The 26,628-nt window shown below is 33.9% G+C and overlaps 1 protein-coding gene across 2 annotated transcripts in view; it reads right to left on the bottom strand.

Annotated features, from left to right (window-relative positions):
• Positions 1-393: 393 nt before the first annotated feature.
• LOC106116996 (uncharacterized) overlaps positions 394-26,628 on the bottom strand; it is a 62,847-nt gene continuing 36,612 nt past the window's right edge. For both annotated transcript variants that reach the window (XM_013311062.1, XM_013311063.1), the window contains exons 2-4: positions 10,890-10,950; positions 2,131-2,241; positions 394-2,006 (exon numbers count right to left, since the gene is read on the bottom strand). In XM_013311062.1, coding sequence (XP_013166516.1) covers positions 926-2,006; positions 2,131-2,241; positions 10,890-10,903 — 1,206 coding nt within the window. In that variant the 5' untranslated portion in view covers positions 10,904-10,950 and the 3' untranslated portion in view covers positions 394-925. The remainder of the gene's footprint in view (positions 2,007-2,130; positions 2,242-10,889; positions 10,951-26,628) is intronic.

The following is a 26,628-nucleotide window of genomic DNA, read 5'->3' on the forward strand; positions in this document are numbered from 1 at the left end:
AAATTTCTAAATGACATTTTTCGCATTAAGTAAAAGCAGTATTTTCAAAAAATATTTTTGAATACCAAATTTTAAATAATCTATTATATTTCTATTACAACAATGACTAAATATCTTATTATATAAACATTTAAATTTTTTCGGTGACTACATTTTTTTTTGAGTTTACTGATGCATCACAGTATGAAAATTCCAAGTCTACGAAAATATAAATTTCTCTAATTAAATAAATTCATATGTAATATTAATAAGTAAATACTTGAAATATATTTGCGAAGAAAACTTTGTATTTGAAGATATTCGACATCAAACAATACAAATAATTGTCTTTCTGTGCATTCTCTCCTCCGTCGATTAAAGGTAGGCAACGCATATGCAATTGCGTATGACTATGGGCAACGGTCGCTTCGCTATTTCAGCGCTCGCTCGTTTGCCACCTTGTGATATAGAAAAAAAATCAGAGTAAAAACGGCTATTGTAGGAATTTACATAAATACATAATATAAATATATAATAGTTTAGGTATAGCACAAATATATGCACAGCCTTAATATTAAATATCAATGTAAAAGTATACATGATTTTTCAAGCTTTAACATTTTTATAGAAAGATATTTACAAAAGTTGCGATATCAAGAATATTGGAATTTGCTTTTACTAAAGTATTCTATATTATCAAACGTTCACTGAACTATTTATGTTGAAAATAGACTCATTTATTATCTCACGGAAAATATATTTTTCATACAATCTCTTAAAATACTACAAATTTTAAAGACATAATTTGTGAATGTAATTAACGTAAGCGGATTTTGTATATAACTAATGACAGTCTCTCTAAAGCAAATTCACAAACTCTATGAGTTTAAATTATTCACTTGCATTTCAAAGAGAAAATTTATTTAAAAAGGAACTTTAATTAAATTTAAGCGTAGCTCTGTGCGTGCTCTAACGGGATTCCTGAAAGCTTGTTACCTTTTTCTACCCAATTTTTTAGTCTGCCTCTCAATTCTTCCAAACTTTTCGATTTAGCTTTATTTATCCTTTTGTATTTGACATCTTTTGGTTTGGTTACATTCCTGTGGTTGGACATGACTCGATTGTAAGTCACCACGGGGTTCGACCTAGATTCCTGTTCACCTTCATCGCTTTCAGCGTTGGAAGTCACTTCCTCGTCGGAATCGTTCGCCGGCATCATCCTTTTTGGCACATAAGTATAGGACCAGACTTCTTTAGCTTTGGGCTTAGGTACATCTTTATCAGAATCTATGCTTTTGACTTCCGCAGTCAATACAAGACTTCTCATTCTAAAGTTGTCCCGTCTTTGTGCAAGCAGACTATTTGTCTCCTTGTACTTCTGTTCGTCAGTTTTATTCATATCTTTCAATTCTTTCTCGGTGCTGTTCTGTGCACTCAACCCTTTAGTGGAATCTCCATCGGCTTCTTCTTCCACACTGTATACTGTTTCTAGTATTTCGGGCCTTCGTAGAAAGCCATTAGAACGCCTGACGACGCTGTACTTAATGTTTGGATCTATGGCATCAGAAATGGATCGAACTACAGTAACACTGTCAGGATTTGCGGACCTGAATCGGGGTACGAGTGGGAGATTACTGCAGTCGGAATCTACGTCTTCCATTATGACAGCAGAATCTGAGTCGTTCAATGAATCAAAATCGCCAGTAATATGTGTATCTTGCAGCATATCACGAAAATCTGGGATCTGTTGAGCCAGTTCTATGCCATTTTCGTGCAGCTTTGATTGCAACGTCTCAATGACTTTTTGCTGTTTCATTATAATGGTTTCCCTGAGCGCAAGCATGTTGGTTATCTCTTTCTGCTTTCGAACCAATCTCGACTCGAAGAGTAGAAGTTGACTTGACAGCGACTTCAACTGTTCCGCTTTCTCCCTTTGCAAGCGCGTGACTAACTCTTCTTGAGTGCGATGTGCGCGACGCCATGTCATCAGTTGGTGGGCTTGGGCGCGGTACTTCATGCGCAAATCCCTGGAAAACCAATTACAAATTTATAATTGTTCTCACTCCTAACACAACAGCTATAGCGAATACAGATATCGTGAAATATGATTAACCAATTAAACTTATTAACTTAATAGGACTACTTTAATACCTTATGGTTCGCCGCGCTTCATCCAGAGTGTGAGCTTCAAGAGGGTCGGTGAGGGAGGCGGCCAGCGACACATCCGGCTCCGTCGGACTGTTCAATGCCGATTCGCTCCGACTGCAAACAAACATTTTTTTATCAAAACATAATAAATTTGTTATAAAATAAAAATGGTGTCAGATAAGTTAAGCTACTAAAAAGTATGTAAAATAGTAAACTTTTATAAAAGTTTGTAATTGCAATTACTGTCTAAATGTGTAAACGTGAAAGGTCGATTCCTAGTTTGGTCATATTGCGGCGATGTGTTCATACGTCCTTGCTCCTTAAAAAGACAGCTGTGCAATTTAATATTCATGTCCGAAACCGAAACAAAAACACAACACCTTCTGCGTAGTGCCTAAAATGTCTACGGACTTTGTTGAGTTTCTTACTTTAATTTGCTATGTATATGAAACTCTTATCTTATTTACCAATTTAAATAAAACTTGTTTTTAAAGTTTTCAAAAAGATAAATTAAAATCGAATTATTATTTGAATGGTACCAAACCGGTGACTGTTGGTCGCGGTTGAGTGCCCGACGGGTGTACGGCGGGTGCGGCGCGACAGGTGGCATCCGATACTTCCGCTGGCAGATGTGCCTTGTAACGAATATCATTATACTAAGCAACTGCCAAGGTAATGATGGTTGCACCAACCAAATCAGCACGCGATCGAGTTGATTTTTATATAATTAAAGCTTCATTGTTTTACTTCTAAGTACGTCATAATTTGACAACAGATGCATGGAAATATTGACAGCATTTTGCGCACGTGTAACAAAGGTTCATGACCATGTCATCAAAGCCGAGGCTCACGTATTTAGCAAGGCAATTCATGGGAGATTGGGATACTAATTCCTTGATTATACTACTTAAAAATAACATCGTGTACGATAACTAGGTTAGTTATTTTTTATCTCATCTGCTATCCAAGTCTTGTACATTCTATGTAAATGATCATTGTTTTTACATAAGCTGTGCCGTCTGTAAATCGATAAATAAATAAGTGAGCAATGCTCGCTGTCCAACTGGACATCTCAACGCGTGTGTAAAGATATCGCGTCTCGGAACATTTCCTAGTTCAGTTGCTGTGACGTAATGCCTCACTTCCTGCACGATCTAGTACACTTTTAGACCCTTCTTCCACTATCGTGACTATATGCGTTCTATGAGCAATTAAACAAGCACGCCCGAGATCCATAGAAATAGACTTAATGGAAAAGGGGTCTTAATATAAAAACAGTACAGTTTTAAATTTAGAAAAGTAAAATATTTTTATGTTTCATTTTTAATTTGTAATGGCTTTTATATAAATTATTGTCGTTTTTTTATCACTTCAAAGTTCCGGTTTTTATTTTTATAATAGTTTTATTTTTGTTTCCTGTAGAATGTATTTTATCTTAAATACTCGGATGTATTTAAGTTCAAAAGATATATATGATTAACCTCGGTTTAACTAGACGTGTGCAACTTACCTATTGTGACTAATTACTTTACGCTTGTCTTCGTATCAAATTAATTCAAATGAGAATAATAATAAAAACTGATGTTATCAAAAAATGTCTACATAAGTATTTTTAAATGTTCAATGTCATTTTGGTCTACATGTCATAGCAGTGAAAGTGTTAAATGTTTTATAACAACAAAGAAAAAAAATGTACTATTCAGATGGTAAGGTGTTGCGGTCTACAATATCCTGCGGCCCGTATCTATTTCAGTTTTAGTCGCTTTTGTCGGTCCAACTGTCGTTAACAAAGGACTCATTTTTTTATCTATTTAAATCTTCAGTATGTCTCCGAGGGCTACAAACATATTATATCTATGTTTATTATGAGCTACTAGCTGTCGTCTGTGTAAGTTAAAAAAAACTTAATAAGTAGTCTATGTGTTAGACTATGTTCTACATCTATGCCAAATTTCATCAAAATGCGTTGAGCTGTTAAACCTTCTAACAAACATTCATCCATCTAAACATTCGCATTTATAATATTAGAAGTAACATTAGTAAGAATGTACGTTTAGACGTTAAACGATAATTTACGAAATATTTTTTCATTACCAACGGTGTATTACTTCCCATGATTGCCAACATAAAAACAAAATTCCAACGCTAATAACAAAAGTGGAACAGGTCCATAAATCGTAAGTCCATTGTTGGTATTGTCCTCTTTATGTTCACGTGGAAATAGCGCTTCAAATAGTCATGCGGGCTGCAGTAAAATGTATGCTATCCGTTATAAAAGGCTTTCACATCAAAAACAAAGCAAATCATATTAACCTTCTCATGTCAGATGCGACTACAACGTAATTGTAAGATGAACTTTTAACCTAGTTAATGTTATAGTACTAGTTTTGGTCCAGTAAGAACATTTAAGTGACATTTTTAATACGGGTCATGTCAACTGTAAGGTAATAACATCAATGTCACGATTGGTATTAGGATATTATATGGTAAAAAATATGACAGAATGGTAGACACGGGAAGGGTAAAGATTAGACCACCAGCCGAACGGGTAGATGACGACTTATATTGACCAGCAGATGAAAAAATCTGAACAACAGTGGTAGAGCCCGCTTTAACATCTTCGCACGAATTGGTCCGGCTCGCCCGGTGAAATACCACGACCACACAGAAGACAGGCGTGTAGTGGAAGCAATTCCGCGTTTCCTCTGATGAGTGTGTGTCCCGGAGGCCTAATTTAGTCCTCTTTCCCATCCCACCCTTTTTCTTATAAGGAACTGACTTATAATATTTTCTTTCTGTGCACCCTCTCCTCCGTCGATTAAAGCTAGGCAACGCATATGCAATTGCGTATGTCTATGGGCAACGGTCACTTCGCTATTTCAGCGATTTCAGGTGGCCGCTCGCTCGTTTGCCACGTTGATATAAAAAAAATAGAAATGCTGAATTATGATGATGATGATGGTAAAGATGACCTTCAAAAGAAAAATATTGACTACCTTTCTTCATAAATTATTTAATTTATTTTTTATAAAATATAGGTGTGTTTAGATTGATCATATCTTTTATGAACAAAATAACTTTCATATGAACGATTGATGAAAAATTACTCAAAGCAAAAGGAAGACTTTGACTACTTTGTAATCTTAATAATTTCCCAAGGGATAAATTCTTCTTCAAGGGCTTCTGAATTTTGAATATCTCCTTCAACAATTATAGACAAGGATATTTGACACGGTGGGCATAAATCAAACTAAATAATAGCTCACTAGCGCCCTCCTAGCAATACCAAAACCACTGTGACCAAGTCTTCTTCTTTTTTTTTATATCATAAGGTGGCAAACGGGCGAGCGGCCAACTAAAATCAATCACAGAAAGAAAACATTTTCCCTCCCTATGCATCCTCTCATCCGGGAAGTCCACTTCCACTTCCCATCCTTTCCTTACAAGAAAAAGGAAGAGAAAGAGGGCTAAATGAGGGCTCCGGGACGCACACTCAACAGACAAAACGCGGAATTGCTTCCACTTTGCGAAGATGTTAAAGCGGGCTCTACCACTGTTCGTACGGTAATTGTCATGTTTTTTTCGTTTATGGCATTTTCTGACAAAAGTAACCACGTTACCAGAACCTTTTACATCAGGCGAGAGATTCTTGTTTGAATTTATATTGCAAAGCGAATATTCTGACAACTGTTGTTGTTTTTGGTAAATATTTCAAAAACGTTACAGCTATAAATAATGATTCGCTTTGAGTTTGGCACGTTTCATTCCTGTCACATAGCTCCAGAGAACTGCTACCATAAATATAGCAAAGCCATGTTTTTATAATTTATACATTTATCATGTTAGTTTGAGAGTTATTATCTATTGTTATTTCTTACATCTATATTTTTTTTGTGACTAAGTAATCACTGTTTGCCTTGAAGAGGCATTTACAGCTTCACCGGGCTTGAGGTGGCCGAGCGCAGATAGCGTTTAGCCTGAACCTCGATTGACATTTGTATTAATGCGTTTATCAATCACATATTTGCCGTGGTTTCGCCAGTGAAAACTTACGTTTAAAGATTCTACTAAGCTATAATTAGTATATTTTTAATTGTCGTACCAATTTAAAACAGTTCATGATAGATTTTAATGAGACTTAATTTACCTGCAAACACGTAATGATAATGACGATTTGATGTCACTTCCAGAATAATTATACATGTACACAAATACACGAGTTACGGACAAATTGTTTATTACGGTATAGTACAGAATACCTAGTTAAGGATAAATTTTTATATCATCATTAAGGGTTATTTCTGTTTTAATTTAACATGCAATAGTGTAAAAATCATTTCTTCAGATGCTTCTTTTCATTGCATGATCATTATCCGCCCGGTCATTATGCGTATTGTCCAAATCAATAACATTGTGTGCGACACATTTGTTACCGTTCAATGTACTATTCAGAGCACGTGCTAACCGCAGCCGGGACGCACTTTCGCCACCGTGACTTATGTCCGAAGTGAACGCGTTCTACTTTAGCTAAGTACTGGTTGTATGAAGATACACAAAATCCAACCAACTAAAGAGCATTGTTAAGATATCTCTCTATTTTTCTAAGCACTATCTGACATGGTGTTGGAATTAGCTATTAGTGAATTTTCTGGAATGTTTTCATAAGATAAACTAATCCTATGGTTAACTTTTTATACTAAAGTTTATTCAATATCTCCTAATATTTTGACAATAGTTACTTACTAGCAGTCGCCCGTGATTCTAGAGACTATGTTCTACATATGTACCAAATTTCAGTGAAATCCATACAGCCGTTCTCCAGATACCGTCATACAAACATCCATGAATCCATACATCCATCTATCCATTTCATACAAAATTGACTACACATTGAATACGATATGAAAATCTATTTCGCAATAATGTTCATATGTTTCACAAAATGCAAATTGAAACCGAGAGTCGGCACTTCGTATTGCAACCGCAGACTGCAATTGTCGTCTAAATTAAGCTAATATTATCTAGAATACTCTGCGGAACTACACTGTAATTAGATGGTTCAAACTGTTTAACATTTTAGTACCCTAAGGAACCAAACATTCAATTTTGATTAAATATTATTACATTGTTTTTGTAAAAACAAGTGATATGGGTCGAGCGTCGGTGGCTCAGTGGTCAAGCACTTGACTTGCAATCTGCAGGTCCTGGGATCGAATCCCGCCATGTACCAATGTGATTTTCGATTTTCCGATTTACATATGTACATTTATCCTGCATGCAACCTTACATATAATGTAATACATGCAACCTGCACATATCTGAGAAGAAATTCAAAGATATGTGTGAAGTCAACCAATCCTCACTTGGCCAGCGTGGTTGACTAGGGCCTAATCACTCTTAACTTAGGGTAGGCTCCGAGCCCCTCGGTGGGGACGTATAGTGAGCTGATAATGATGAAGTGATATGGGACTGATGCGGGACTTCTGAATTGCGCTGAATTATCGCTTCTTTACAAACTATCTACAACTTAAAGCAATATTTATATTAGGTCAGTACAGTAAGACAGTATCACTGACTTGGCTTGGCTAGGACTGTTTTGTATTGCCAGTTAGTGTACGAGTGTGTGTGAATAGACATTAATATCTTTTTCCTTCAAATCATCAATATGAAATGAAATTACATTCGATGAATTATTATTAAATCTTCCAATTTCAAAATGAATCATAATAAATATTAGATTTAAAGGCCATTTAAATGGGTCTATATATTTATTCGATGCCACCGTAGACTTTATTGCGAATGGCGCAATAATGCAAATTTAAACAATAATAACATTGCCAGGACCGACATCCGAGCACTTACGAGTGCGCCGGCGCCATCTTGCGTAAGATTACTTACTACGGTGACAGTAATTTTAATTATTTTTAAAGGATCATGTTGTATCAAGACTCGGTTTCTTTTGTTCATAAAAAATTGAGCTATTTGCAATTTACTGTAATTATACATTATTTAAAAATACTTATGTATATTACGTATACAATGCTATATAATTTGAATTAAGGATCTGAGCTGCATAACTGAATATTATGACCATGAGATCTTTGAGAAATAATGAAAACTAGATATCCATGGTCAAATTAAACTATATTTATATATGTTCATGGTCACCCTACAATAACAATATCGTCACCCGGTAGCACTCAAATCAACAGGGCACTGCGCTGCGCCTGCGCACAACGAAAGTACCACTGCATTTTATGTAACGATTATTAATTTGACTGCGCGTGCGCACGCAATTAAACAGATTGAAGTTACTTGTGATTTATTTCGAGGCTATAGGAAGTGATACGAATACAGTTAGATAATTTTCTAAACAATAGAATTGATATGTTATAATTTAATGTAACTTTTATGATCTTTGTGGTAAGTTAATTATAGGTTTAGTTGTATAGTTAAATAATCGAAAGAAGTTTAGAAGTTATTTTGACATAGGTCAAAGTTTACGATAATCTCTCATTGTACAGACTAATATATGGACCGTTTATTATGAAAGTGGTGTAAGTCCATTAACAGCACGTAAATATGTGTTATCGTAGTCTAATTAGCCAAAAACAAATTTATATAAACATATTAAATGTTGATAAAATAATAGAAACAATGCCAGACCTCATATAATTTGCCTGTATTTTTAAATCAACAAATATAGTAACCTTTAATTATCTCGAAACAAAAGAAAATGGACTTACATCACTTTGTAGTGGTAGAGTTAACAGTGGTAGAGCCCGCTTTAACATCTTCGCACGAATTGGCCCGGCTTGCCCGGTGAAATACCACGAACATACAGAAGACAGGCGTCAAATGGAAGCAATTCCGCGTTTCTAATGAGTGTGCGTGCGTCCCTGAAGCCTTATATAGTCATCTTTCCTTTCCCATTCTCTTTCTTATAAGGAAAGGATGGGAAGTGGAAGTGGACTTTCCGGATGAGAGGATGCATGGATAGGGAAAATATTTTCTCTCTGTGCATCCTCTCCTCCGTCGATTAAAGGTAGTCAACGCGTATGCAATTGCGTATGTCTATGGGCAACGGCCACTTCGCTATTTCAGCCATTTCAGGTGACCGCTCGCTCGTACCACCTTATGATACAAAAAAAAAACTTACTAGAAATGGCATATCTACTTTTATTAAACTCTATCTTTCTACAAAGGAATAAAACTATATAACAAAAAAAATCGGTTAAATGGTATTGGCCATAATCACAAGGAATTCGTATAGACATGACCACATTTACTACAGATGGCGTTATTGATATTTACGAAGGTTAGATATGGCCACTTAATGCAAGAAACGTGCTACAGTATACAGAGATAAATCGCTATGGTTTAGGTGGCCTAGATTCATCTAGTAACACTACGATATACAATGGAAAATAATCGTATTAATCTCTAAGTGTTACTTAATTCTTAGAAATATATTATTCTCATTATATAGACCGTTTATTTTGATTTTTTTTTTATATCGCAAGGTGGCAAACGAGCGAGCGGCCACCTAAAAACGCTGAAATAGCGAAGTGGCCGTTGCCCATAGACATACGCAATTGCATACGCGTTGACTACCTTTAATCGACGGAGGAGAGGATGCACAGAGAGAAAATATTTTCCCTATCCATGCATCCTCTCATACGAAAAGTCCACTTCCACTTCCCATCCTTTCCTTATAAGAAAAAGGGTGGGATGGGAGAGAGGACTAAATTATACCTCCGAGACACACACTCATCAGACGAAACGCGGAATTACTTCCACTTGACGCCTGTCTTCTGTGTGGTCGTAGTATTTCACCGGGCGAGCCGGGACAATTCGTGCGAAGATGTTAAAGCGGGCTCTACCACTGTTATTTAATATCGTAATTCGATTTATAATCTGTTGAATTTGATTGCACTCTTGTAACAAAGAGTATATTTCATAGTAATTTATTAATATCTCTATATTAATAGTTATTAAACTTCAATTTAACCGTATCAATTTAATTGCTTTAAAATTGAAAGATCCCTAAAATAATTGAGCATATAATTTGAGTCCATACCAGTAAAATGTTCCGAGGCTTTTATTGTAAAGATGCGTTACCTCGAACGATTACGAATAAGAGTAAATTGTACCGTGTCGCAACTCTCGAATTTTTCCACGCGCCAGGGTTGCCAACTGGCAGATTTGCCACGAATTTCAAGTTTGTATAATGCATATTCAAATACGAGTTCGAGAGAAACAAGGAGACAATGTCTTAGACCAAAATCTATATCATCTCTGTTTTAAAAACGTGTGTCGTTCCCTGTGTCAAAAGTAGATTTTGGTGATGGAACGGAATGGATACAAATCAACAGTGGACATCGCATCTTTTTTGTTTTAAACCACGAAGAAATTAAGAGTTGACAATTCGTTATTCGTTGTTTCTTTGTGTGTTGTACGTTTCTTGAAAGTTGGCAGCCCTAGTTCCGAGGTATTGTTGTCGTGTCAAGGCCGCTGAGATTACGGATCTCTCGAGACACATTTTTTGCAAGTTGCATTAATCGGATAACCTGTTTTTAAATCGATTGCATTTAACGAAAGAAATCGGTTTACTTTTGTAAATTGAAATAATTAAATCTGGTTAATTATGTAATTAAATTGTCATGATTTTTCACAACACTATTAAATTATACTGTAAACGCTTATAAGGATTTTATTCGTGTTAATTAGTAGATAAAATAATATAAAAGAAAACTATTTACCTCTCGGAATCCATGGCTATGTTTGAATATCCAGTTTTATCTCGTACAAACTATCAGCAATCTGAAACAAACAAATAAATTAGTCATACGACTTTGAAACAACAATAAATGTATTTATTACTTACTATAAAAAAATAACTAACTAATAACTAAGAGGGTGAAGTGAGGTTAATTAATATATTATTAACTAATTTATAGCATGAGTTTACGGGGTACGTTATGGCAAATTTATTGCACCATAAAATAAAACTTTAGCACTTTTTATTATTAATATTATGTTCATCAGCAAATGACGTAATTATATATCAACCAGAAAAGTTAAACGTAAAATTAAAGTGGTGGTGAACTCCTAAATGTAACTACTACATATATAGAACAATGAATTAACAATAGGACTGTCAAAAATGTTGCTATCTCTTTTTAATCAAAGAAAATGAAAGGGATAACAATATATTTTTGAATAAGTAATTTCAGATATAAACAACTAAAGAGGTGTAAGTACTAGGATATCAGCAGTCATAAGTAAAAAAATTAACAGAATGTTTAATTTTAATATAAAAAGAATTATGTGTCTTCACTAAACCTGCTTTTAATATTAACAATGTACTTTTAGTTCACAAATAACCATAAATATGTATATTATTGTACGATTCATTTAAGTCTGTGTAAAGAAGTCAGTAACAGTATAGTGAAGGAGCAATTTTCTAAACTGCTGCAATTCTCTGCACAAAATGACTCGCTTCCGACGTGAAAAGCGGAATATGGACGCCGAGGTCACGGCTGCCAGGTCACAAGAGACCGCGATATGAAACAAAAGATTATACAAATGCCTTTATTCCAGAGGTCACATCATTAATATTCTTTTTATATTATAAGGTGGCAAACGGGCAAGCGGCCACTGCCCATAGATATCCGCAATTGCAGATGCGTAAAAACTAAATTTATGGCCATCATACTGGACCGGTCATCTTGGCGATCTTTGGGGGAGGCCTTTGCCCAGCAGTGGGCGACTCATGGCTGACAAAAAGAAGGAAAAAATTTCCCTTTTTATACGTCCCCTTCTCCGTTAAATCCATTACCGCTTTCTATCCTTTGCTTATAAGAAATAGGTGGGTAATAGGGCTTAAATTAGGCCTACGGAACGCACAATCATCATGGGCTCATATAGTTACTGCTTGACCTAATAAACCTTCATGACATTTTTCATGACATTTGAGATAAGACTACCATCATCAACCTGCCCTTATCCATATTGAGGGACGGCACAGTATGTACTACTCCTCCATACATCTCTATCAGCCGTCATATCCGAATCTACCCCCTTCCTACGCATATCCTCTTTCACACAGTCATTCCATACTTTTTTTGGTCTTCCTCTACCTTTGTAGCCACACTCAATCTCATTACTCATTCGAGATTAGACTGTTATCAAAAATTCGTCTTTTAGTTTTATTTTTCAAAAATATAGAACGTAATAACGATTATTATTTTAACAAGATCTAAGTTGTAAGTTTTGTTGCAAGATTTATGTGTTATTGTACTAAATAAGCCATAATAGATATCGTGTAGAATAGTTCAATCAATAAAATGATTATCAATTCATTTGCAAGCAATTTTCAACCTTATGCTAATGATTATAATATTAAAATTGCTTGCGTATCTCAGAAGTAACCGTGGGAATTAAGCCAGTTTCTCTCCTTTATCAATCGAGTGATAGTGTATTAACAAAATAAAGAGTAATGTGTGAAAATCTTATTATCCATAGAACTTTGTAGACTAGAAATATGAGTTTTATATTAGTCAGTTGTTGAGGTTCTTTGGTGAGTTGGCTGGAGTGGTCCATGTCCTCGCGTAAAATACGTAGACGTGGAGTTACAGAAACCCCACCTAGTTATTAGTAGTATCATCATCAGCTCAGTATACGGCCCTCACCGAGGGGCTCAGAGCCTACCCTAAGTTAGGGGTGATTAGGTCATAGTCAACCACGAGAGCCAAGTGCGGGTTGGTTGACTTCACACATATCTTTGAATTAGTTCTCAGATATGTGCAGGTTGCATCACGATGTTTTCCTTCACCGTAAGAACGTCGGATATATGTACATATGTAAATCGGAAACAGAAAAACTCATTGGTACAAGGCGTGATCCTACCCCGGACCTGTAGATTGCAAGTTAAGTGCTGTACCCCTAAGCCAGCGACGCTCCTTAGTAGTAAATATTATAATGAAATCCAGGTCTCTGTCTTTTCAAAGAGAACGAGTGGGATAGCAATATATTTATACAAGTGCGTTGATAGTGGAAACGCACATTAAGTCAAAAAGAACTGTAAATATAAAATGAATAAATAACCCGAGAAAACTCGTAAAATAAAATCGTAAACCACAAACTTATACTTTAAAATAAAGCTGTGTTACATGTCTTGTAACATCGTAACGGTAAAAGAATTTGAAACGTACATCTTAGCGTATTACATAATGTGAATACATACATACATTATGTCTGTTTTGTATATTGATTTCAGATACTATTACAAGTAGGTTTCACTTTAAAATAATAAAAATTTTTTAACAATTTTTTTTAATTCAATGTTATAATTTGGAAGATAACTAAAACATAAGTGGTGACTATCTAAACTATTTTCATTAATTTACATAGAGTATGTTAAGTAACCAGTTTACATTTGACTAAGCATATATTATGCTAAAGATATCGACGTTCAGTTTCAACTTAATCCTACTGTAAAAGTATAACCAACTGTTAATTTAAAAAATGGGACTGACTATACTACCAACACACGACAGGGGCCAAAAAAAGAAAGATTACTGTACAAAATTTGCCTTAAAAACATGCAAACATTACTCACTTATTTCGTAGGAAAAGATAAGAAAATAAAATGGATTTGGCAGGACTCAGGTAGTAATATGCATTTTCAGCGCGTCTAATCTTTTGATTAAAAGGAAGGCATCTACAAATGCGAATTATGGACTTGATTTGGCGAATACCATTGATCGTTTGTCACCTTATAAAATAGGTAAAAAAACATGATAATATTCTTATTTTAATGTGTTTAAATAAAAGAGATTACACGTGGGTAAACTTGCTTATAACCATCATAGGCATGAAGGCAGGATCTGTACCGTTATTGACCTTTATTTGTTCATTATTTTAAACTACCCGTGGCTGTACCGTTATCTAATACTATTGAGCCCCTATATACATTGAATCGATTTTATACGCTGGTATAAGTATTTAACTTTTAATTAATATAATTTTATAGCTTTTGAACACTTAACTTTAACGCAATATTTCTTGTATCTTACATTGAATAAATACATAACAGACAAAACCCTTCGATCAAAAAAACCATTAAAAAAATTACGCGGTAACACACATAAAAAAAAATTATAACCTTTTTGAAGTCGGCTTTCTAAGCGTTTATTTAGTTAAACTTTGTTTGTACTAACCGTGAGTTTCTAAAATCAGTATCTCTTTATAAAAATTATCGTCATTATTTCTGTTTTGTCTTTGACAAAACAAAAATAATATATTTTCAACGATGATTTTATTCTCAGAAACCCACGGTAAGAAGACTTTTTTCAACTTTAATGATGTACGGATGATTGTTGACGGATTATTTTATTTGGTATATCGGAAACCAAAGAATGTAATCTTCTGTCGTGGAAAATCAGTCGCCTATTATTACACATTGCTACATGTAAAGTTTAAGTAAATAAAAGCCTTATCCCGCTTAGCGCTTATAACTTAGTTCGGGTTGAAGCTTCAACTTGACCGGCGGTATCGGGTGTCAGTCACGGTTCCCGGTGAGCGCGGAAGTGGGCTTTCGATAGGATGCACTTAATAGGGCTCAGCACGATGCAACGAGTACCAAAACGTGAACGCCCTATCGTAAAGTTATAATATCTTATTATTGACGTCTAACAATTCAAAAATGTATATTTTATGACATAATAAAATACTGTCTTTGAGCTGCGCGGTAAAGGACAGTATTTGGACATTGCAATATTACTTTATTTTTCTAAAATAAAAGATTTTTTTAAATAAACGTAGCCTAAGTATCTCCTTACCAGCTACTGCCAATGAAATTTCCGTCAAAATCGGTCTAGCCATTTAAGAGATTAGCCGGAATAAACAGACAGACAGACAAAAATTGTTATTTTAGTGTATGTACCGTATATATGTACATGTAGTAAAAAACGGTTTTTTACAAACAGACATTCTAATTTTATTTATATGTATTTATATATTCAAGATATGTACATTTCGTAGTTTATAGCAGTTTAAATTAGAGCTATGATTGGGGTCGAGTCATAAATTGTTTAATTTGTTTTCCATTGCGTAGTCATGGTATCTACATACGAGTTGTTAAAAGGGGGTGAATTTTAGAAAGCAAGGGGGTTGCAGTTAAACACCACATTATTATTCAAACAATTCACGAGCAATGACAACGCAATCTATGTTTCAATGTATTACTTGACGCGGCATACTCGTCCAAAAAAAAACATAAAATTAACAAATTGCTTATTATTATTTTTTAGAAACACAAGGTAACTTCACTTAATATTTTCAAATATTTTTTTGTTAAGAAATAATAAAAAATACGGTTATGAAAGTTATTTTTAATGGCCAGTAAGAATTCCTACAGAGGATGGTGCAAGTGTCATTGTGTTAACAAACGTTGCCATCGGGCTGTCGTAAAGTTTAATCACCCGATAACGTTGCGCAATGTTTGTATATTATGTTGCCGGAAAACCTTATAAACCGCCAGTTTGTAATTTACCTAGATGAATAGTGGACTCAAAAAATTGCATATCGAGTTTATTTGTAAAGACATTTCATTGGTTAGATTGTTATCGGAGCTGTTCAGTTCGCAATTTTATTTTTTACTTTATTGAAAATAAAGTGTCACTTTTACAGTGTCCAAATATCTCTATTTAATAACACGTTAATTTATGTATGAATTCTTTTAGTATGCCTTTACGATTTATCTGGACAAATTACAATCGAACGGATTACACAATTTGAAGGTGACTACACAATAATCGTTTGTTAAGTTTAAAGCGTGGGTTTATTTTTTAATCAACATTTATTGTTCTCCTACGAATCTCGAATTTTAACATGATTGCGTTGGTGTTCGATTGCATAGTAACTGTTTCTTTGTATCGGTTACATGTAAATTTAAAAAAAACTGATATCTTTATCCATTCATCTCAGGGTTACCGTTAACCGTAGATAGTAAGAACTCTGTGCTATTTATAAAACAACCTACGAATGTTAACACGTTCAGTGCCGCCGACTCGCTTAGTACATCCAAGCGAGTTCAATACAGTATGTATTATGTACACCCTTATGTTCATTTTGTATACCATACATACAACTTTATAAAAATATACGATCGCTATAAAATAATTTTTAACTTAGTTTTTTTTTGTTTTTTGCTTTACTTCAAAAAAGAAATCTTGCCACAAAAAGGGTTAAAATCCTGAAGCGAGGCACGTGTTAAATCAAACAAGCTCTCGTTACTTTAGAGTGTTGGATGGAAGGATAGCAATCTCGACAATACAAAACTGTACTACGCAATTGAAAACAAACACGGTTCAGTGCTTTCAATGAAAGATGTTCACAAAAAATCTGTTCTTGCAAAATTATTCTGGAATTGCTACACGAATAAAAATAAATCTTATATCTTACTAATATTATAATACTTAATACTAATAACAATATTTAACGTCTGGCGTCCTGGATGCAGGTAGCACGAGACCGGTCATCTTGACGATCTTTAGGGGAGACCTATGCCCAGCAGTGGGCGATTCATGGCTGACAAGAAGATAGACGGATGGATGTATGAATGGATAGTTTAAAAGTATATCCAGAACTGCTCAAAGAATGTGGATGAAATTTTGCATACATATAGAACACAGTCTGAAAGAAGACACAGGCTACTAGTTAAGTTTTTTATTAATAGCGCGCGGACGGATTCGCGGGCGACCACTAGTTATAAATACATCTTATGCTTCAATTAACTAGCAGACTTCTTTGGCGTTTATTGAGAAAATATGAAATTCACATTGCGAGGGCACAGCCGCGCCTACATGTATGGAATATAACATATACTCGTCAATACCAAGTATATAGTAATACTTTACATGTAAGAAGTTGTTTAGTAACGTACCAAGGTGGGTAAGGATATTGCATCTATGGCCAACGAGATTAATTTTTCCTTCATTTCCCTTTACTAGTTAAGAAATATGCCATAAAGATGTCGGTAATATTTCTTTATATGAATATCGAAGGAAATTGGTTAAAATTAAACCTAATGGGCTTTGTTTTAAAAATTACACAATGTTTCAAATACATTTTAGCTTAAACGTACGTCAACCATTTTGTACCGTGGCCCTATAGTCGCACGGCGCGAATTTTTGAAAAATCATAGCTATTGGAAACATTATGCGTAGGTTTGCGAACTTCTTGACCAATAAATGAATTAAATTTATACCGAAAATACATATTTATGATAAAACATATAACCTTTTGGACATCCATAATATACATCGGCGTTCAAAGGGTTAAAACAGTGGTTCCCAAACTTATTTTGTCTACTGCCCACTTTGAGAATAAATATTTTTTTAGCGCCCCCATATTTTCACATATTTAAAAACTGCTATAACTTCAAATAAAATGAATTAATTATTGTGACCTATATATGTATATTAACGGAGAATTCGAAACGAAACTTTTACTATAACCCGCAACTTGAGACCTGCAGCGCCTACAAGGGGGCGTTATCGCCCACTTTGGGAATGACTGGGTTAAAACACGTGTTTAACTAAACAGTGTCTAATTGTATTTTAAGGGTAACATAATTTCTTTAACTTAAAGTGGCAATTAACTCAATTAACGCAAAACTTAATATACAATTTAATCGTTACTCTTTTGAGATTTGTCTATGATAGGCCTGCTGCAGGAAACATAATAATTACAACTTGGTAGGAGTAATAAAGAATCATATTTCATCAACTTTTATTATAAAAAACGATTAATTACTAAGTAATAGTCATTGTACCGTTTTCGTTATAATTTATTGTTTGCGCGTCTGAAGAAAGTTTTCTTTAAAGCCATTTAAATTACTAGCTGTCGCCTGCGACTCCGTTCGCGCGGAATTAAAAAAAAATATTGGTTGCAGCGTAATTTTATATAGCCTAAAGCCTTCCTTTATAAATGGACTATCCAACAAAAAAAGAATTTTTCAAATCGGACCAGTAGTTCCAGAGATTAGCGCGTTTAAACAAACAAACAAACAAACTCTTCCGCTTTATTAGTATAGATTCTTTGCAGTATTGCTACTATACTTAATGTTTAATATCATTAATATTGCTTTTCATTTTTATGAATATTAAATTTACGAACTGTCGCCTGCGACTCTGTCCGCGCCTTATTAAATGTAAACTTAGTAAGAAGAGTATGTTTTCTTCCAGACTATGTTCTACATCTTTGCCAAATTTCAACTAAATCCGTTAAGTCGTTTTATGTCTTGAAACAAACATCCATCCGTACATGTAAACTTTCACATTTATAATATTAGTAATAATTAAGATTAGTTGTATTTTAAAGAGCAATCAAATATATATGTTCGTACGTTTGTTTTTTTTTTATATTTATAAATTAAGGCTTTAGTAACTTACATGAAGACAAGAATACTTATCTCAACTTAACAGTTACATCCATTACTTGAGAAGTAAGAAAAAGGTCAAATAAACGTATTATTCAAGACATTTTTATCGCGTTAAATGTTTTTCTACTCGTAATAATATCTAAGCATCAGTATCCATTGTCGTAAGGAGTGGCTGGTACTGTCACGTTGCATTGTCTGCTTAATATATTTGGAGATAATTGGAAATGTTTTTGGAGCGTTCGGCTTATCATATTAATGGAATATTTTTGCGAATTATTCCAAGAAAGGTATCTAAGATATTAGAAAGTTCTAGTAACAAAAGAAAATGTGCTTTTGGAATGATTAGCTTTTAACTTAGTAAGTAGCCTATGTGTTCTTCCAGACTATGTTTTACATCTATGTCAAATTTCATCGATATCAGTTCGGTCGTTCTGAAGGTACCTTAAAACAAACATCCATCCATCCATCTAAACATTCGCATAGTAAGATAAGATTTATACTGTTACTAGCGGACCTGACAGACGTTGTCCTGTCTACACGTGTTCAATTTGAATAAATTAATATGAAGTTAATATTTGATGAAAATTGTAAATCTAAACCATTCCCAGATCCCCTTGAACACACACAAAAAATTTCATCAAAATCGGTCCAGTCGTTTGAGAGAAGTTCAGTGACATACACACTCACAGAAGAATTATATATATATAAAGACTAGCGGACCCGACAGACGTTGTCCTGTCTACACGTCTTTAATTCGAATATTATTTAAAATTTGACACTGCGATGGTAGCGCCGTCTGTCGGATCCAATGTAAAACATTCCAAAATCAACAACTACTAATAAATTAAAAATGAATTAAAAAAACATTGTCCAGCGGACAAAATTGTGAATCTAAACCATTCCCAGATCCCCTTGAACACACAAAAACAATCATCAAAATCGGTCCAGTCCTTTGAGAGAAGTTCAGTGACATACACACTCACAGAAGAATTATATATATAAAGATTGTCGACACAAATTTAAGAAAAGATATTGTCGTCCATTTTATTATTTTTAGGAATATAATAGAATATTTTATATGTTGCAACGAAAACCTATCCTAATAAGATTATTAAAAACATAATGAAATTGTTGAAAGAGCAATCCAATTTATATTGAAATATTCTGAATTTTGTATACCAAATGCTAAATTCAATTCTAACCGAGTCTAACTTAGCTTGTTATGCAGAATTCTAATTATGATTGAAATTCAATTTGCACAATGTACGGCTATATTGTAATAATTGGATAAAGCTCCAGTCTCTCGTCAAATTTACTAATGAGATACCAACACTCGACTCAACAGGGTAGACATTATGTCTATTATCATTAAAATATTTTTTCATCGTCGGTGGGTCAGGGGTCAAGCACTTTATTTGCAATCTGCAGGTCCTCGGTTCGAATCTCGCCATATACCAATGTGTTTTTCGATTTCCGATTTACATATGTACATTTATCCGACGTTCTTACGGTGAAGGAAAACATCGTGATGCAACCTGCACATATCTGAGAAGTTCAAAGATATGTGTTATGTCAACCAACCCGCACTTGGCAAGCGTGGTTGACTATGGTCTAATCACCCTTAACTTAGTGTATGCTCCGAGCCCCTAGGTGGGGACGTGCGCTGATGATGATAAGAGGGTTATGAGTATCGCATTGGGTGTACATATGTCATATTGATGCCGTGTACATGCAGTTTAAGGTACGCGTCCATTGGCCCGCGCAGGACGCACCGGATTTTAGTTTGCTTTGTATGATAGCCTGCGTCCAACATCCGCATCGCATAAGACAAAGCAAATCTGTTTTATCCGTACGTACGGTGCGTCCGGCGCGGGCCAATGGATGCATACCTTTAGATGATTGAACTCATTTTAACAAGTGAAGTATTTCTATTCGTATTTTCCGCGGAGTGTTATGACAATTTTTTGTATAGAAAAAGTTGGACTAATATTTCGGTTGAAATATATTTCTATTAAATAATAAGAAAAGGTAATATGTTAAAAAAGGTTAAAGCATCAGAAATAGTTGCAAGAAGTTTTTCCAAAAGTTACCTTATATTTTAAGGATGAAAATGAAAGTTTCTTATTACTAGCGAATTTGTCTGAGAATTTACTGCTTATTTATATAAATTGTACCAAAATACCATATCAGACGTCCGATCAGAAAAGGTTGCGGTTACAGAGTATGTTAACCCGTACTAATTTAACTTGAAAATTGAATTAATATGTTCGGCTTAGTACTTTGAACATTCTAAACTTATCATCACGTCATACGTCCCCTCTGAGGAGCTCGGAGTCTACCCTAAGTCACGGGTGACTAGGCTATAGTCAACCACGCTGGCGAAGCGCACAATATTATGTGAAACTCTCAAATATTTTGTAAAAATTAAATGTTAAAATAAATTACATTCCCTCGAAAATTAAGAGTGAGAATTTTATTGCGAATGAGAAGCAATCTAACGTAATGATCGCAATTAAATGGGGGCGCCACTCGACCCCACTTAATTATTTCCCCAAAGCAAACCATTACAGTATTTTGTGGTCAATTTCTAACAAGTTAAGGAATGTTAGGATCGTTTTCTCATGTACAAAGAACAGACATGATACTACTGTTAGATTTAGTAGACTAGCGGTTCCCACCAACTTCGTCAGCGCGAAATTGAAAATAGCCTAAGTTACTCCCGTATACATCAGCTGCCTTTCAATCCAAGTCACATCAAAATCGGTCCATTCGTTTCAAAGATTACGCGATACAAACTCAAATTTGCAGACAGATGGACAAAAATTTTACATATTTTTTTTTAGAAAATTACATACAAACTTTACAATATTTTTAATTATATATAATAGATTAAGTTATATTAAACAACACATTTCATCGAAAACAATCATAGCGTCGGTGGCTCAGTAGTCAAGCACTTGACTTACAATCAGCAGGTCCTGGGTTCGAATCCCGCCATGTACCAATGTGTTTTCGATCTCCGATTTATATATGTACATTTATCCGACGTTCTTACGGAGAAGGAAAATATCGTGATGCAACCTGCACATTTCTGGGAAGAAATTCAAAGATATGTGTGAAGTCAACCAAGCCGCACTTAGCCAGCGTGGTTGACTATGGCCTAATCACCCTTAACTTAGGGTAGGCTCCGAGCCCCTCGGTGGGAACGTATAGTGTGCTGAAGATGATGAATCATAGGTTTCTATAACCAAAACACACAGAAAACTTTTATCACATCTCCTTAGAAAAAACTCTTAATTTCGGTACTAAAAATGATAGTTATGAATATTGTTTTCACTTTCCGTATTTGATTCTTGTAATTTATAATCAAATTCGATTACGTGAGTAACACACTGACCGCGACATCTTTAAGCCTAAGCCTGGTTCAGATCGATGTATTACTTTATATCTCTGCCGACCCACATTTGACTACGGAACTTCGTAGTGAATGTTATGTAAAGTATTGCACCAACTTTGTTATTATTTTGCATAATATATTTTCCGTCAGCATAGAGTTTATTACATCTAGTGTAGTTTTTGTCGACTTATTACTATATCTTATTTCTTACTAATCTTACTAATATTATAAATGCGAATATTTAGATGGATGGATGTTTGTTTGAAGACATTTCCAGAACGTCTGAACGGTTCTCAATTAGATTTGGCATAAATATAAATATAGTTTTGAAGAACACATAGATTACTATTTTTATTTAAATTCCGGATAGAGCCGCGGGCGACAGCTAGTCTCTAAAGATACAGTAAATCATAAGATTAATATAATATCATCATCAGCTCGCTATATGTCCCTGCTCGCTGTATGTATAATGTTTGCGTTACTTCCGTAGGTTTCTGAGGCCAAATTCCGTCTTTTTTGAAAAAGACAGGGATGATATGTTTTATTCAGAGATTTTGGTCTCATAAACAACAATGAAACGTATACTTAAAAGCTACTATTATAAACTTATACATAATTTCATGAGAATTCTAATACATAAATAATTAAGTAAAAGAAACAAAATCCTATTCTTATAAAAAGTAAATTGGTATAACAAATTAAAGCTTTGTTGTCGCCTCATTTAGGTATTTTAAGGTATCATCTTTGGGAATAACGTAGTTTGAAAAAGTTTGAGATTAAATCTTAAAATTAGGTCTACACTATTCTATAGACCTAATGAAAATTTCAAATTAAAGAAAGAAATTGCTAGATTAATGCACCTATTTTAAGATACGCCTTAGAAATGTATTAATAAATAGTCTTTGGCTGAAGGTAGCTAGAAACTTTAGCGGCCGTATTCAAATGCCCTAGGCTACAACAGACCTTTAAGCTTAGTTCAGTATTAATACTGCGGTTCCTTGTGCGACCAAATTGCAGCCTTCGATACAATGTAACATGCATCTAATATGATTTATATCGGTATATGATAATACTAGCTGTAGCTCGCGACTCTGTCCGCAAAAGAAAATGATTGTAATTAGTAGCCTATGTGTTCTTCTAGACTATGGTCTACATTTATGCTAAATTTCAGCGAAATCCATGCAGCCGTTCTGGTGATAACTTACAAACATTCACCCATCCGAACATACACATTTTAAATATTAGTGTTTTATATTTGGAAATTGAACGAACATTTTCTTCACGTGCATAATTTACAATATAGTTAAACTAACTGCATTGCTCTGGCAATCTCTTAGTGTTAACTTAGTTAGTGAATCTACACTAAGGGTGTACCTAAACTATTCTGAATGACTCTGTTTTTATTTTAAGATGAATCTTTTTACATTTCTACATTTCCCTTACGTTGGCTAACGTATATTAAAAATTACTAACATTTCGTTTTATTTATTCGCGTACGAAATGTAACAGGTAGAAACATATGTGTAATTTTCCGAGCGCACGAAAAGCTAGGACGTTCGTTTATTCTTGTCGGAACGAAATTTAATATTTATTAATGTTAGAGACATAATTTTAAGTTTTACGTACATATATTAATAATATTATCCTCTAAAACAATAAATAGAGATTATATTATTTTCAAGTATAATAGTAAAAAGTTAATCCATCTAAGTTGATCATTTCGTCATCAGTTCACTATACGTCCCCACTGTGGGCCTACCCTAAGTTATTGGTGAATAGGCCATCAATCACGCTGGCCCATTGTGGGTTGGTTGACTTCACATATATCTCTGAATTTCTTTTTAGATATGTGCAGGTTGCATCACGATGTTTTCAACGTAAGAACGTTGGATGTACATATCGAAAATGGAAAAACACATTGGTATATGGGTGGATTCGAACCCTGAACCTGTAGATTACAAGCTAAGTGCTTAACCTTTGAATCATCGAGTTTTTTATACATCATAATATAAACAGGGCTCAAGTAGTTATCTAAACTATTTTATATTAAAAGTATATCAGAACTACGTAACACAATATACAATGATGTCAAAGAATTCCATATTATGCAGGCTAATGTTGAAGAAGCCGGTTGCTTCATACTACAAGCTATTTATGCGTCGTTTAGCGATTAAGCATATTTATAAAAAATGTTAATTTGTAACTCAACCACTGGGTATTGGTGTCAAAAGTTGAATTTATATCTTAGCAAATTATTAATTCATAAACGGTTATTTTTTTCTTTCTTTACATAAGATTATATAACTTAGCTTTTTTTGCTTACAAATTTGATTTTCCTGTCTCAGATATGTTTTAAAAATAGACTGTTAGTAGCATCCGTGAGTTTTCGAGACCAAAATCATCAATATATAGTTATCTCTGTTTTGTCAAAGATAATGACAGGGATGACGATATCTTATATCTTTAAATGAGAAATTCTTGTATTTATATAATTGGAATCTCGGAATCGGCTCCAAACGATTTTCATAAAATTTAGTATATAGGGGGTTTCGGGGGCGATAAATCGATCTAGCTAGGAATCATTTTTAGAAAATGTCATTTTATTCGTGTTTTATCGATAATCAATTTAAACATAAACTTAACTTTTTCTATCGGTAAGATCGAAAAATATTATTCATATTTCATCATTTTATTAGTAATTCGTACTTAAATATAATTTTCAAAAAACACAATTAAAAAAAAAAATACCGAGCAAAGCTCATCCAGACTTTGTTTTATACATCGAGATTTCGATCTTAAAAAAAAATAGATTAAAGCTGCACTTAGAGACATATAAGACTATCCTTAAGTGTATAATCTACATCTGAATAAGTTACTCTTTCCGTTTTAGTAACGCAGTAACGTTGGCATTCCAAAAATGTTTACTCAAGTCAGGCTTAAGATGTAAGTCAAGAATCTTTATAAATAATTTATATTTTGGCAAACAACACATAGGTATTAAATTACAATTTCATTTCTTTCTTACCCATACTCTTGTAATTAATTATAAAGTATAAATATATTAACTCGAACATAAGAACATGAAACAGGTTTGAATGTTATCGAAAATGACATCACTTTAGCTCTACTTTAGTTTTTTATCGTATTAATTACAGCAGCAACAAATTAATAAGATAAGGTTTTTTTTAATTGTTTAGCGATGAGATGAATTAAGATTTTAATCAGATATGTCTGTACTTGACAATACATTTTGAACGCAAACGTTTGAACTCTATTATGACGGATATAAAACTCTGTAATAATTAGGGAATGTAAACAATATTTTTTTAGGTAAATTTTCGTACGTAATCGAAATTTGAAATCAGTCCTAGATACTAGTAGGTGTAGGTTTAAAGACGAAGAAAAAGGTGACTTACATGAAAAAAAATCTCTTAATATCATTAAGTGAAAGAAATCTACACTAAGCGACTACCTTAATAACTAGTTAATACTACGATTAAAAACACTTTTTTGGATTATGTGAACGATTTTATATGAAGATCGTGAACCAGATGCGACGGCTGCTGTATATTATTGTTTTGACTAAAACCCTGTAGAATTAAAAAGGTAACATGTGAGTTTTGTTTATTCATTAAGTGCGATAACCGTACAATATCTACTCGTAATGTCCGTTGCCAGGTCGCCGACACACACGCTCGGCTAGCCACCAGTTATTCAATCCACGTAACTCATTATAATTACCTTTATAATCACGTGTAAATTACTGTTATTTTTGTTTATTGATTTGAGTTTATAACATATTTTTGGTGATTGCATTAATCTGATGCTAATCTGATCTCAAGAAGTGATGTCAAATAAACATATTATGTTGTTTATATCTACATTTCTACAATAGCACTAAACAATCAAATTCAACAGAAAAATGTATTCAATTTTACTTGTGCGAGAAAATAAAAATAGATGACCTTGCTCTCGCTTCAAACATATAGAAAAATATAATCCTATAATAGGCTTTCATCGTACAGAGAAGGGATTAAAATGTGAGAGAATTTCATTCGTATTTTGTACCGCAGAGAATGTGACGTCACATTGTGAAACTAAAGCCTTATGTGAACGAGGCTTTACATTTTCTGACATATTAATAAACTAGCTGTCGACTGCGACTTTGTCCGGAATTAAAAACAAAACTATGTCTGCAGTATGTAGCATATGTGCTATTCCAGATTAAAATATATTTCTATTCAAGATGTTCAAACGCTCTGTAGTTACGAATAAATAGAAATAACGAGTACGAAATTCCAATATTAGTTCTTTACGGGAATAGCACTTTTCAAATATCTCTGCCCGCATCCCGCTACGCTCCGCTACACCTAAAATAGATTTCTGCGCAGCGGCTCGAATTTAAGAGCCGCCAAGATATATGAATACTATTATACAACGCATGAAGTTTCCTATTTTTTATTTTTTTAGCCTTGTAATTAAAAGTGTGAATAAAAAAATTATATATTAATACAATATTTCAAGTCACATTGCGAACTAAAAATAAAATGTCTAATGAAACCATTGGGGTCTGTTACAGATTATAAATGAAAAAAAAATAACAATTTTACAATTTATTTAGAAGTTAGTAGATATTTAATTAAGTCACCGTTAT

Source organism: Papilio xuthus, unplaced genomic scaffold (genome assembly GCF_000836235.2).
Source record: "Papilio xuthus unplaced genomic scaffold, Pxut_1.1 DF827680.1, whole genome shotgun sequence".
NCBI classification, from domain to species: domain Eukaryota; kingdom Metazoa; phylum Arthropoda; class Insecta; order Lepidoptera; family Papilionidae; genus Papilio; species Papilio xuthus.